At 51.0% G+C, this 12,897-nt stretch overlaps 1 protein-coding gene across 1 annotated transcript in view; it reads left to right on the top strand.

The window, feature by feature from the left end:
* PDIA5 (protein disulfide isomerase family A member 5) overlaps nt 1-12,028 on the top strand; it is a 94,164-nt gene extending 82,136 nt beyond the window's left edge. Inside the window, exons 14-17 of the mRNA XM_033211010.1 lie at nt 240-370; nt 4,894-4,964; nt 11,232-11,366; nt 11,801-12,028. Coding sequence (XP_033066901.1) covers nt 240-370; nt 4,894-4,964; nt 11,232-11,366; nt 11,801-11,881 — 418 coding nt within the window. The 3' untranslated portion in view covers nt 11,882-12,028. The remainder of the gene's footprint in view (nt 1-239; nt 371-4,893; nt 4,965-11,231; nt 11,367-11,800) is intronic.
* The last annotated feature ends 869 nt before the right edge of the window (nt 12,029-12,897 follow it).

Below are 12,897 nucleotides of genomic sequence, written 5' to 3'. Positions count from 1 at the left end.
CTTCCGTATTTTACAAAATGGCTCCTTAATGGGCTCCTCAGAGGGAATCAGGGAAGATCTTTGCTGGTGGCACAGATTTGTTTGCGTTTAAACTACGGTTTTAAAATGAAATTTTAGAAGGATTATAGTGGTTTCTTCATGCATGTTCCCCTGAGTGGTTGGGACATTGAGGGTGGACTTCCTTGCCCATCTAAAAATCTCTCCTCATGGCTGCCTCCCCCTCCCCTGGCTTCTTGCAGCCCTGAGGCCCCCCCGCCGCCAGAGCCCACGTGGGAAGAGCAGCAGACAAGCGTGTTGCACCTGGTGGGGGACAACTTCCGGGAGACCCTGAAGAAGAAGAAACACACCTTGGTCATGTTCTACGCCCCTTGTAAGTAGCTTGGGTGCTCACTGAGTGGCACGGCAAGAGGTGTTCGGCCCCACCAAACCAAGAAGACCTGCACACCCACCCCAGGGACCAAGGCAGCTATGAACCAGGCTCTCCAACTTTATTCCAGGCTGAGAGGCCCTTCAAATCCAGGGCCTCCTTTTGTCAGCCTTGTTGGACTCTCCTTCCTTTGGGGCAGCCTTTCTCATGTCCTAAATCCCTCTGCCTCTGTGCTGGTTCCCTCTTGTCCCTGGGCTTCTCCATGCCTCTGTCCCCTACTTGCACACTTACCACCCCTCAGCTGCCTCCACCCCCTCATCCTCCTCCAGACACTTGGAACCCCCTCTCCCTGCCCTTCCAAATGGCTCTGGAGCCGTGGCATAGGCACAGCCACATTCACTCCTGAGCTCCTGTGCTGTTCTCGTTTTAATAAGAGCTTAAGCTGAAGAAGTGACACGTCTGCCGACATTGACGTCTGTGACCTCGGGTTTCTGTGTATTCCCATTTTGAAGTTGTTAATTGATACTTACAATGAAAGGTTCTTAGAATTTCCCACTCTCTGCTGCCCTTCTCTCTCTCCCCCAGGTTACAACTCAGCTTAATGGAGTGAGGATAATAAAAGCTGCGGTCTACAGAGAAGCCAGGCAGCTCAATCTAGCCATAAACCCGCTCAGTTGTAGCCGGCCCTCCTGTTGGCTCCCCCTGCCCCCACCTTTCAAGTGTCAGTAATCCATGGAGTCTCTGTGATCTCAGGGTCTGAGAGGGGCCACCACAGCCTCAGCCCCCTCCCTGAGGCAGCCTCCTTGCCCATTTCTTTCTGCCTTTCCTTCTCAGAGTGGGACTTGTCCTCTCCCAGTCCATTAGGGAGCTTCCGGCTGTCCTCTTCAGTCTATACAGTGTGCCCAGAAGCCTGAAAATTTTCGGGAGCTGACGTCTTCCTTCTGGCGGACTGAGCCTTGCCCAAGGCCATGGGGCAAGTTAGTGGCAGTCCCCTCCCGCAGCCTGGGTGGCTCTCTCTCTGTCACAGGCACAGTCCAGAGAGTGAGAGTGTTTTTCAGGCACAAGTGAGAACCTGGCTGCAGGAGTGGGATCCCTTGACCAGCCCTGAGGTGAACTTTACAAAGTCCAGATGAAATACTTTCCCCCAGACCTCTGGACCAGAGCCACAGTGCTTCCTCTGCCTCTCTTCAGCTCCTGCCTGACTGAGGGGCCTTCAGAGCAGACATAAGCCCTCCGCTACCCTTGACCCTGGCTGCTGGGGCAGACAGGTGCTTGAATCCCCAGGGAATCTGGGAGAGACTCTTACCCCTTTGGGCTGCCAAAGATCTACAACTCCTTCCTTCCTCCTTCCTTCCTTCTGTCCTTCTTCCTTCCTTCCTTCCTCCCTTCTTTCCTTCCTTCCTGCCTTCCTTCCTTCCTTACTTTGTCCTTCCTTCCTCCTTCCTTCTTCCTCCTTCCTCCTTCTTCCTTCCTGCCTGCCTTTCTTCCTTCCTTCCTCCTCCTCCTTCCTCCTTCCTTCCTTCCTCCTTCCTTCTTCCTTCCTCCTTCTTCCTTCCTTCCTCTTCCTTCCTTCCTCCTTCCTTCCTTCCTCCTTCCTTCCTTTCTTCCTTCCTCCTTCCTCCTCCTTCCTCCTTCCTTCCTTCCTGCCTTCCTTCCTGCCTGCCTTCCTTCCTTCTTTCCTTTCTTCTTTCCTTCCTTTCCTCCTTCCTTCCTTCCTTCGTGCCTGCCTTCCTTCCTTCCTGCCTTCCTGCCTGCCTGCCTGCCTGCCTGCCTGCCTGCCTTCCATCTGTCCATCAGATATCAGCTCTGTGCTGTGCAGTGTCCAGGGCCCAGGGTACAAGGGAAGGAGACATGTCCCTGCCAGGCCTTGAGAGGCTCACTGTCTACCCTGACGAAACTCTAAACGCAATTCATCCGGGGCAGGGTCACTGAGTGACTCAACCTCTGGCAGAGGGCTTGCTCCTTAGAGTTTCTTCATCTCTCTTACTGTGTTTTTCTGTCCCTAAACCTTGCCCCAGGGACATACATCTTTATCAGTGGGTTACAGGGGGAAGACTCTCCAAGGTCAAAAATCTCTTTTGACTTTTTAATAATAAAAAATACTTATTTTTATATATAAATATAGCATATACTATACACTTTTTATATATGAAGGATCTAAACACTACAGAAATGTCAAATAGTAAAGTCAAATGCCTGATAGAGGTCTAAAGGAAAAGCAGCCTGCCGACACATTCCCTGCTCCCCTTCTAGCTGCCCCACCCCAACACCTTAGCTCCCCTCACGTCTTTCCACCTCCCACATCCCTTCTCCCACCATGTCTGCCCCCACATCCTGTCTCCCCAGCTTCTGCATGGCTCTTCCTCCTGCTGTTTCTTTGCTCCTTTTATGCTGAATGATCTGGTCATGGTGACTGCCCTTCTTAGGCCAGCTTGGCGGAGTCTCTAGAACTGCAATTGTCCAGCCTGTCCTCAGTCTTTGTTCCTCTTTCCCCTCTCTGAGAGGCTTCTTTGGTTTTCTGCTACACAAAGGCAGTGCCCTTTTTTTTTTTTTTTAAGCCCACATTAAAAAAAAAAAAAAAATCATCCACATCTGGCCCTCCTGACACCTCTTGGAAGCATCTTCATGCACTTTCTGAAACAGCCCTTCCTCCCATTATTCACTGGCCCTGCTCTTTCTTTTGGATAATGAGAAAATTAGATGCAACAGAAGTCCATTAATCTGAGGCCTAGATATTTTAAATTCATGGTAACAGGAATTTACACTAGGCTCAGTTACCTTTAGACTTTCAATGAACAAAGAGGTTAAAAAGGAAACATTAATAGTCAAACCAGATTTTCAGGAAGGGGTGGTTATTTTCAGCCAGACTAATGCTATTATGGACATATACCACACACAAGGGGCCTGCAGCTGCCTGCAGGAGCTGTCTGTGACGTACCTTGTTAGCCAGTAGATTGCGCTCTTTAAGTGTTTTGAAAATTTTATAACATCATCCCTTTATAGTGTGACATTTTCATGAATTTGAGCTATTTTTCTTTCTGTTCTGTCAAATTAGTGAAGTGTTACTTGTAATTGCCATTTTAGGCTATTAAAACAGCCAGTCTCTGCCGTGAGCTAGGCTAGGCTAGACACATTGCTAAGCCGTGCTTGTCTCATTTCTGATATAACCCATCACTGGCCCAGGTCTCTTCTGCTCCTTCTGCATGAGACTTGGTAAATCCCTCTACACCCCCACCCCCATCACCCCCCACAATGCTCTAGGCCAGCTGCCAGCCAGGCCATGTGGGTGGTCCTGCTCATCTCAGGACTGGCTCAAGGACTACATTCAGATTAAACTTGTAGCTTAGCCTTAATTTGGTTTCACAAAACCCTTTGAAATGCCAGTCATTATTATCTTATTTTAAAAAGGAGAAAGTAGATGAGCAGAGCCGTTTCTGTTCCCACCGTGGCATCTCTGCCTTCCCGAGGCAGAGGTAGGCCGGCTGACACAGGAGGTATAGGCTGGAGCCTCCCCTTGCTCAGGGAAACCCTCCCCTCAGAGCCCTGCTGCACCCTGGGCAGTTCTGTTCACCAGTGACTGGGAAAGGGCTGAGAGAGGAGGGGGGTTTGGGTTCTGATCTGTTAGTGCTAAGGGAAGGGTTGGGTCAGCCTGCAGCTTCCTGGGCTCACCAGGACAGGAGGAGAAAGTGGCCCCCACAGAGGTCCCTGCCCTGCTTCTGAGACACTGAGGTCAGAGTTGGGGCTCAGGGTGATGCCCGGAACAAGAGACAGATGTTGGAGTTAGGGGCCCCCGTATAGCTCAAAGGCCTTAGGCTGCTCTGACAAGCTTTCTCCCTGGGACAGAGAGTGTCAAGGGATCTGAGGACTGCCTGGTGACATCCTGTAGCTTCTCTCCCTCTTACCCCGACCATGGCCTTCTGGTTCCTGGGTTCGAGGTTCTGGTTATTGTAGAGCAGAGGATAGATGGAGACCTGGGGACCAGGGCCTGGTTTGGCTGCTCATAGTCTAGGCTGGCTGGGAGTTGCTAGGAATACAGAAGTTAGCAGCAAAGCATGAGTAGTGGGTGCCCTGAAATCCCCCCAGCCTGCATTTCCCAGTGCCACTTCCTTTCAGTCAGGGAATGGAGAGATTTGCTATTGTCCCTGGAGCAAGAGAAGATTGTAGCAGGCTCTGAGAATTCCGTGTCTTCCTCTTTAAGCCCAAAGCTCCCTCTGCCCCCAAGATTAGACTCTTCCTCGTCCTCTGTGGAAGGAGCAGAACTATACTACAGTGACCATCGCCCCCCAGCCTGGGCAGGAGCATATGATGCTTGTGACAGGGACTCCTACCAATCCCCCCACCAATAGATCAGACATGGGCGGGAGGTGGTTAGACTGGCAAGGTTGATAAAAGGACCCTGACAGTGGGGCGGGCTGGGCTGGGGCTCCTGGAGAGCCCTCTCTGGAGCTTTCAGGAAGGGCCCCTGGCCCTGCAGCCTCCCTGCACATGCATCACTGTCCTGTGTGCTCTCTTCCCCTCTCACACAGGGTGCCCACACTGTAAGAAGGTCATTCCGCACTTTACTGCTGCTGCTGATGCCTTCAAAGATGACCGAAAGGTAAGGATAGCCCTCTTCATCTCCTGATCTGCCTCCAGCTAATTCCTACACCTTCCTCCTTGTCATTCAAGTCCCTTCCCCAAACAGGGGCAGGTCAGCTAAGACCTGTAAGCAGGGAATTCCTTGGGAACCAGGACGTTCTCTTTATAAGGAAGATATGGCAGGCTGGATTTATGCTGCAAAATCAACTAAAAGGGATACGCTAAACCATTCCAGCACTTACTTGGAGGAGAGGAATGGTTAAAAGGGTCATCCGTTTACTTTTTTAGTGCTTGAACATTTTTACTGTAGGATTATCATCATGCATTACTTATATAATTAAAAATACAAATTTAAAAATCCAACAAAAGTCAACTGGAGGATGCCACGGTGGAGGAGAGCAAGGCTATGTCAGTGGAGCCTCGCCCTGCCTAAGTGAAAGGCTCCTGCAGCTGCCGACTGATGAAGCATAAAATTAACAAGCTAGAGCTGCAGATTGGATTAGAGTGCAGGGCCGCCAGGTACGTCCCCCAGGCACATCCCCCCAGGCAGCTGGTGCAGTGGGAGCTGCTGCTGGGAGAGGGCTTGTGGGACAGGGAAATACCCCTGAATTTGGGGAAGTGTGATTGACTGCCAGGCTTTGAGTTCCCTTCTCATCCATGCCAGGCAGTGCTGATGCAGAAGACTGCAAAGATTCCTCCCACCCCTGAGACTCAGTCGTGGGAATCTCTGGCCTAACAGGCCCTAGAAGCTGGCAGTCATGTGGGATCCGCATTCACACACACCCAAACCCAGAGTCACACGTGGGTTTACTTACTTTCCTGGGTGGAATCCCAGGTGGGGCGAGGGCAGGCTGGAAGGAACCAAGGCCAGACACAAGCTGAGCAGAGAGTCCCGGCTGGTAAACAGGCCAAGCAGGCCTAGACGGAGGTTCAGCCAAGGCAGGGAAGGGGAGCTGGTATCAGTGGAACAGCACTCACAAGCGGAGACAGATGGCCATCCCAGGGCTGGGTGGGCAGGGCTTGCAGTTTTGATCGAGGCCAACAGGAGGTCAGGCCTGAAGGTACCATCCAGACCTTGTAGGAGCAGAGATATAGGTGCTGGGATCACCTTAACGGGCCCAGAGAGAGTGGCAGAGATGGGGTGATGAGAACTTTACAGGGACATAAAGCCAAAAGAGGCCAGGCTGGGGACAGGCCCATGTAGGGAGAGTAGGGACGAACTGGGGACCTGATTCCCACTTAGACCTAGAGCCCGGGATTCTCTCTGGAGTCAAGAGGTCCCGTTGTTACCCACAAGCCTTGGCTGCAGCTTTGAGGCACCCTCACCCCCACCAGAAGGGAGTACAATGACCAGAAGCATTTCCTCCTCTGCCTGCCCCTTTCCCTGCACTGAGGGGTGTGTGACAGCGGAGGCTTCCTTCCCATGTCCATGTCCCTCATGGTCCCCACCCACTTGTGCACAGCACAGGGTGGTTGCTCCTGCTTGGGGGTCCCAGGATATCCAGCACGGCCTGGGCTGCCAGTCCACAGGACTGGAATAGGTGCCACTCCGCATCAACATCCATCACACCCCACCCAGAACGCTGGGTACTCTGGGCAGCAGGAGAAAGGCTGTGGTGTGCCATCTCCCTGTCCCACCGGCCACTCAGGTCTCCACAGGCCCCAGGAGATCTGTGAGGATCCTGAGGCATGACTGGCACACACAGCCTGGGCTTGCCCTCCCAGCCATGCTGGGGAGCATGGTGTCAGGGAGTGTGGTCCAACCGAGGCACCTGGGGGACTGAGGAAACCCTGGAGGGGCAGCCCCATTGACGTGGCTCCCTTCTGCCCACTAGACCGCTGCTGAGGCTGCCCTATGGCCTGACCTGCGTCAGTGCAGGTGAGGCCAGACTTGCCAGGCCTCCAGCGGGCAACTGAGAGCCCATGTCTCCTCTTCCCATTCCCCTCCACTGCTCCACGGGGCCCATTTCCTTGATGCTCCCTTCCCCTTAGACACTGACACACCTTTGCTTGATTGCCTTGGACCAGTGGTGCTGTAGCCTTTTCCTGGGTTCAATCCCTCTGTCTCTTATTCCCTCTGTCTCTCCTTTCAGCTTCCTTTATTCCAAGCCAGGGATCACCCTCACTTGCGTTCAGGAATGTACTTCATAACCTCTCTGTCCGAGGCAGGTGGCCTGCCTGGGTTTCCTGGAGATTACATTCATGACATCAGGGAAGCCAGCCATCTCGCCTGGGGGGCTGAACTTACTGGTGCCCACTCTGTGCTGCAGGCATGGCACCGTGACTACTGGGTCCCATCCTACAACTATCAGATTGGAGTCTCTGGGGGATGGTGCTGGAAATTTGTGGTTTTTAAGAGCTGGCTCTTGTGCTGGCCACAGGCTGGTGTGTGGGGACTGTTGACCTGTCCCTTCTCCCTTTATGTGTGAGGGATCCAGGCCCAGAGATGAGCTGTGTCCCTTGCCCAGGAATGTCCAGCGGGTCACTGACAGCCAGAACTGGGTCTCCTGACACCCCATGCTGCCACTTCTTAGCCGGAATCATGGGATTTTTCCACCCAGAAGCCAGCCCCTGTTCCTTTCCCAATCAATATGCAGTTGGTTGTTCACTTCCATTTTCATAGCCAAAGTCAATATTAGGTCCTGCAGAGATTTATTTTACTGAATCAATAAAGCTGTGTGTGGCAGCTCATATTTTAGCCGGGGAGCCTCCACCCCCTCCCAGGAGCTTACTTGGGGACTTAATCGGTTGGCACACTGATGGGGAAAGGACTGCAACGTGTTAGTGTTGAAACAGATGGTGTTATTGAAGGGGCAAGGCAGACAGGACCTGTGGTGGGCTGGCAAGCAGGTGGGGGGCTCACCTTTCACTGCACGTCAAGGTGTCCCCAGCCTGGGGCTGGGGTGGGGCTAGGTGTGAAAGTCACTCCTAGAGGGAGGCCCTGAGGCATTGGGGGCCCCTCCTCTGCGATGAGCCCACTTCACTGCCGGAATCTGGCCATGACGTGTAGGTCCTCCCGTTTATGAGGCTGGCTACTGCCTTTTCCGAGTGAAAACTCCCTGAGGACAGAGACTTCATTTGTCCTTGAACTCCCCACAGTCATGACCCCTTAGACCTGTGTAAATGTTGACTGGATGAAGGAACAATATAACATATTTGATATTTACTGAGAGCTCTTCTTCCACTGAAAGCGTTACTTACATCATGTTGTCCTCACAATAGCTTGCTCAACTAGGTATTGCTACAGTGCTCATTTTGCTGAAGAGGTAGGTGATTGAATCTTAGAGAGATCATATGCTAGTTTCTCAGCCGGAGAGGGGCAGAGTGAGAATCGCAAACAAGCATTGTCAGAGTTTGAGTTCTCCCAGAAGCAGACTCTGCTCCTGGGCTCATGTGCAGGGAATTTATTTGGGAAGTGACCTCAGGAAGTTCACAGAGGATCCTGGAAGTGAGATACGAATGGGGAGGAACCAAAGCAGGTGTTTTCTGGACAGATGACTGTATGAGTCACCAAGGCTCAGTCCCACGGGAAATCTCACCAGGAAACATGACACAGAGCTGTTCCACTCAAAGGCCAAGGAAGCCAGGGTCCTTGTTCTAGACCCCCATCTGTCATTGGCCTTACATCCAGCTCCTTGAGGCTGGGAGGATGCTCTGAGGCTGATGGTCCGAGGGAATGTGGTAGGACACCAGCAGTGTGTGCCCCAGGAATTCGTACCAACCACCATAGAACAAACTGAGAAATCATAGGTGTTCGTGTTGCAGGTGATCAGTGCAAATCTTGAGTTGGATGTAGGGGTGCAGGCATTTAGGTGAAATTTCAATAGCTGAGAAGAGCTTTATTCGCTGCCTTCTTTCCAAAGAGTCTAAGCTGCTGCCTTTGGGGAGGACGCATTTGTCTCCTCTTCTGTGGAAACTGCACATGGATTCGCCTTTGCAGCTAGAAGTTGCACTCCGTGTGTGCAGCTGGCAGCTAGTTTAGGTGATTCAGAACAAGTATACATTTCTAATTTAGTAGATTTATAAAACCATACACTGTGTTTCGAACAGCTCCAGAGCATGTATACAAATTAAATTCATAATTTAAAGCAGATGCAGGGAGAGCAGCAGCCTGGAGCCATGTTCGTCCAGCACTTTCACAGTGGAGCAGCAGCTCCTGGCCCGGGCTGGACATGGAGCCTTAGCTGCTGGCTGCAGGGAAGGAGAGTATGTGGATGCCCGTGCCCCTGGGCAGGGCCCCATAGCACCTGCCCTAAGAAATAGAACCCCACCATTTGGCCAGGGGAGCATCTGCCTCATGTTTTTAAATAATAAACTGCTTTAGAGGTGGGCTGGGGTTATCAGAAGTGTGTAGGGGCCAGTCTAGTGGCCTGGATGAATTGGGCTCCAGGGGATGCTGGGGAAGGTACATTTAGCCTACCTGAAGGACAGCTGCCTCTCCGCCCAGCCAGTTGTCACCTGTGAGACTGCAGGGTAAGTGCCATCAAGTCTTCTGACTTTTAAAGAGAAGCTGGAAAGCCAAATTGTTATATTAAATCTTCTGGTTCCATTTCTATGGTGGAGCTAATTCAGATTTATTTATTTATTTTGTTGTTGTTGTTAAATTCAATGTGGGTCAAATAGAACAGGACTGAGAGCCAGACACAGATTGCAGGCAACAAGTTTGTAAACTCTGTTTTATAAGTCTCACCATATAGAATGTTACGTAACTGAAAAGTAGAAGGGAAGCATGAGGGTGAGAGGGGTGAGGGTGGCACCTGGTGGCCAGGGGAGACCGCACCTTACTCTTCTCTCCAGCTATCCATCCCGCAGCTCACCTGGGCATGAGGGATATGATGAGTAAATGTCGCCATGGGGGCTGGCAGGACTGTCCTACTTGGAAAGGGGCCTTTGTCCAAATGCAAATAACCGTCAACCAAAGAACTGTGTGAATCTCAGCTATTCAACAATTTTAAATTATCTTATTGAATCACCCTCTTTTAATTTCTTCCGAGCATTCATTGAGCTCTATCTAAAATGATCTCATTTGTTATACAGCAGATGCTTGATAACTGGACTTTGTCAAGGTCAGCATTGTTCCCCCAGCATCTAGAACAGGCTTGGCACACGGCAGGGTTTCAGTGCGTGTTGCCTGGTGGGAGGACTCCCTCTCATGGGAGTCTGCCCCATCTTCCGTAACACCTCTGTGTTGGGTGTGGCCATTGAGGACCTCTTCTCCGGCTTCCCTGGTGTATGACCCTCAATAGGAAACAAGTTCCTCATTTCTGCTTTATACTCTCTTCCTTCGAAAAAACAACTAATGATGAGGAAAAGCTGCCCAGCATGTGGAATTTACTAGATGGTCAAGAAGAGGCCAGTGGCCAATGTGGGAACCACTTTCTCACCAAACATTCTGATGACTTTAGTCATGCGGGGCTCCTCCAGTTTCCAGATGTGCTTCCCTGGTCTCCTCCTCTTCCAGTCTTGACTCAGATGGCGAATCGTACAGAATGCCTTTGCGCCACTCACCTGGCACCTGGACCACCTCCCTCATCCCTCACATCACTCTGCGTTGGAATTGTCACTTTACCCAACCCCTGCCCAGACACTGAGCCCCTAAGTGGGAACAGAGCTTGTGTATGGGGTCGGAAGAAGTGACTGTAATAGCAGCTGACATTTCCTGACCACGAATCCAGTGCCAGGTTCTGTGCTCATTGGCCTCACTTGAATTCTCTTATTCAATCTTCACAATATCCTGATAGCCTAGATACTGTTATTATCCCCATTTTACAGCTGAAACAAATGAGGCACCAAGAGGCTGGGTCATTTTCCTTAAGTCTTAATGTCCAGGCAAACCAAGAGTGCACTTGGGGAACTTGACTTGAAAGTTCTTGCTCTTTACCTTGGCACTACACTGTCCCCCAAGCAAATGTTCCAGAAATATTAGTTGAGAAATGATTGAATCCTACAGTCCCTTACAGAGAGCACCACAGAACCTGTGGTGTTTACAAATGCTTTCAAGTCATCATTTCCTTTACGATCGTCATACTCTTGATTTTAAAGGATAGCCAAAAGGCACTCCAGGCCAAGTCCCCTAACCTTACCCATCTGGAAAGTGAAAACAAGCACTGTCAGTCTCCAAGGAGCCCTGAGCCGGGTGGGGGTGCTTTGGTTCAGTTCCTACCTGCCACTGAGGAGAAAAATCAGAGTGAGCCTGTGATGTGGACTAGATGTACAATCTGTGTTGTGGGGTCCAGGCCTCAGCCTGGGGACACCCTGTACCAACTCTCCTTACCTTGCCCCCTAGATTGCCTGTGCTGCTGTTGACTGTGTCAAAGACAAGAACCAAGACCTGTGCCAGCAGGAGGCTGTCAAGGGCTACCCCACTTTCCACTACTACTACTATGGGAAGTTCACAGAAAAGTATGACAGCGACCGCACAGTAAGTCGGGGAGAGGCGTCTGCCCAGAGCTTGCTCTGCTGATGGGCAGGGAAACTGCCACCAAGGAGGGACAGCACTGGGCAGCGTCCCAGAAACCGTGGAAGTCAGCTGGAACACTGCATCCAGAGGCCACAGGCCCTTGGCCTGGCTGAGGCTTGACATTGCTGGAGGAGAGTCCCAAGGGGTTGTCACAGATGTCCTGTCCCCAGAGCCAGGCTGGACTCCAGATGCCGAGGGTTTTCTCACTTGCTGGTCAGGGCTGGTGGAAGCCATGCAGACCCTCTCCACCTTTCAGACGTCTGCCCACCTCTCCCTGTCACAGGAGTGAGCCCCTGGAGGGGCCGGTGGGGTGGGGAGGGAGCGTGCATAGCCAGCTCAGGGATTAAAGCTCCTTTCTCTCTCTCTCTCTCTCTCTCTCTCCCCCTTCCCTGCAGGAATTGGGATTTACCAATTATATTCGAGCCCTCCGGGAGGGAGACCATGAAAGACTAGGGAAAAAGAAGGAAGAGTTATAATTCCTGCCTCAGAAAAAGCTTTTCCATTACACTGTGAATGATACCTGTTTTGTTGTTTCTGAATTTCCACATGTTCTGAAGACAAAGTTTTTTATAGCCGCTTATGGCCATTTTGTACAATTTTGAAATAAAATTAAACCATTTATTTGGTGGTATGGTTTATTTTCATGGAGCCTGTACTAACAAAGGTGGATACTCACATCCTTCTCCTTCCACCTCTGCTGGAAGGTACAGAGCTGTGCTCCAGTGCCCTGTCTGCATGGAGGTCACTCCTGAGAGTGCCAGCCCCCTGTCAGTCATTTGAGAGCAGAACAGGGAAACTGGATCGCAGAATATCCTGCTGGAAAATGACAAGCTAATGAGAGGAAATACGTCAAGATAATCAATGACTTTGGGAGGCTGAGTTGGGAGGATCACTTGAAGCCAGGTGTTCAAGACCAGCCTGGGAAATATTATGAGACCTCATATCTACAGAAAATAAAGTTACTGGGCGTAGGGGTACATGCCTGTAGTCCCAGCTACTTATAAGGCTGGGGAGGGAAGATTGCTTGAGCCCGGGAGTTCAAGTCTACAGTGATCTATGATCACATGACAACTCCAGCCTAGCTAGAAAGCAAGACCCTGTCTCAAAAATAGAAAAGTAAAAGAAAAAAAAAAAAAAGATGATCAGGGAAATTGGGATGCTGAAGCAAATGGTAATCAAACACTAGCTTCTTCTGGATCGTCGTGGTTTCAGTATTGGTGTGTTTCCTCTGTATGTTTTCCTGGAACTTACTTAGGTATTTATCTTTCTCCAGCTGTTTGTCTTCTCTTCCTCTCTCCGTTCCCTCCCCATTCTCCCTTTAAAGAAAATTAAGTTGCTGCTTCAGAGGCATGAATGGAGTGGGGGAAGGGGGTCTCTGTGCCAGCTGCTTGCTGTGCACCCCGGATGGAAGGGATGGTGTGTTCTTGAGGTGCAGATGTTAGATCTGCTCACCAGCCCCCACCACTGACCACAATAACCCCAAATCTTTACA

Source organism: Trachypithecus francoisi, unplaced genomic scaffold, assembly GCF_009764315.1.
Source record: "Trachypithecus francoisi isolate TF-2019V2 unplaced genomic scaffold, Tfra_2.0 Lachesis_group0, whole genome shotgun sequence".
Lineage (NCBI taxonomy): Eukaryota > Metazoa > Chordata > Mammalia > Primates > Cercopithecidae > Trachypithecus > Trachypithecus francoisi.
This window is presented reverse-complemented; position numbering and strand designations above follow the sequence as displayed.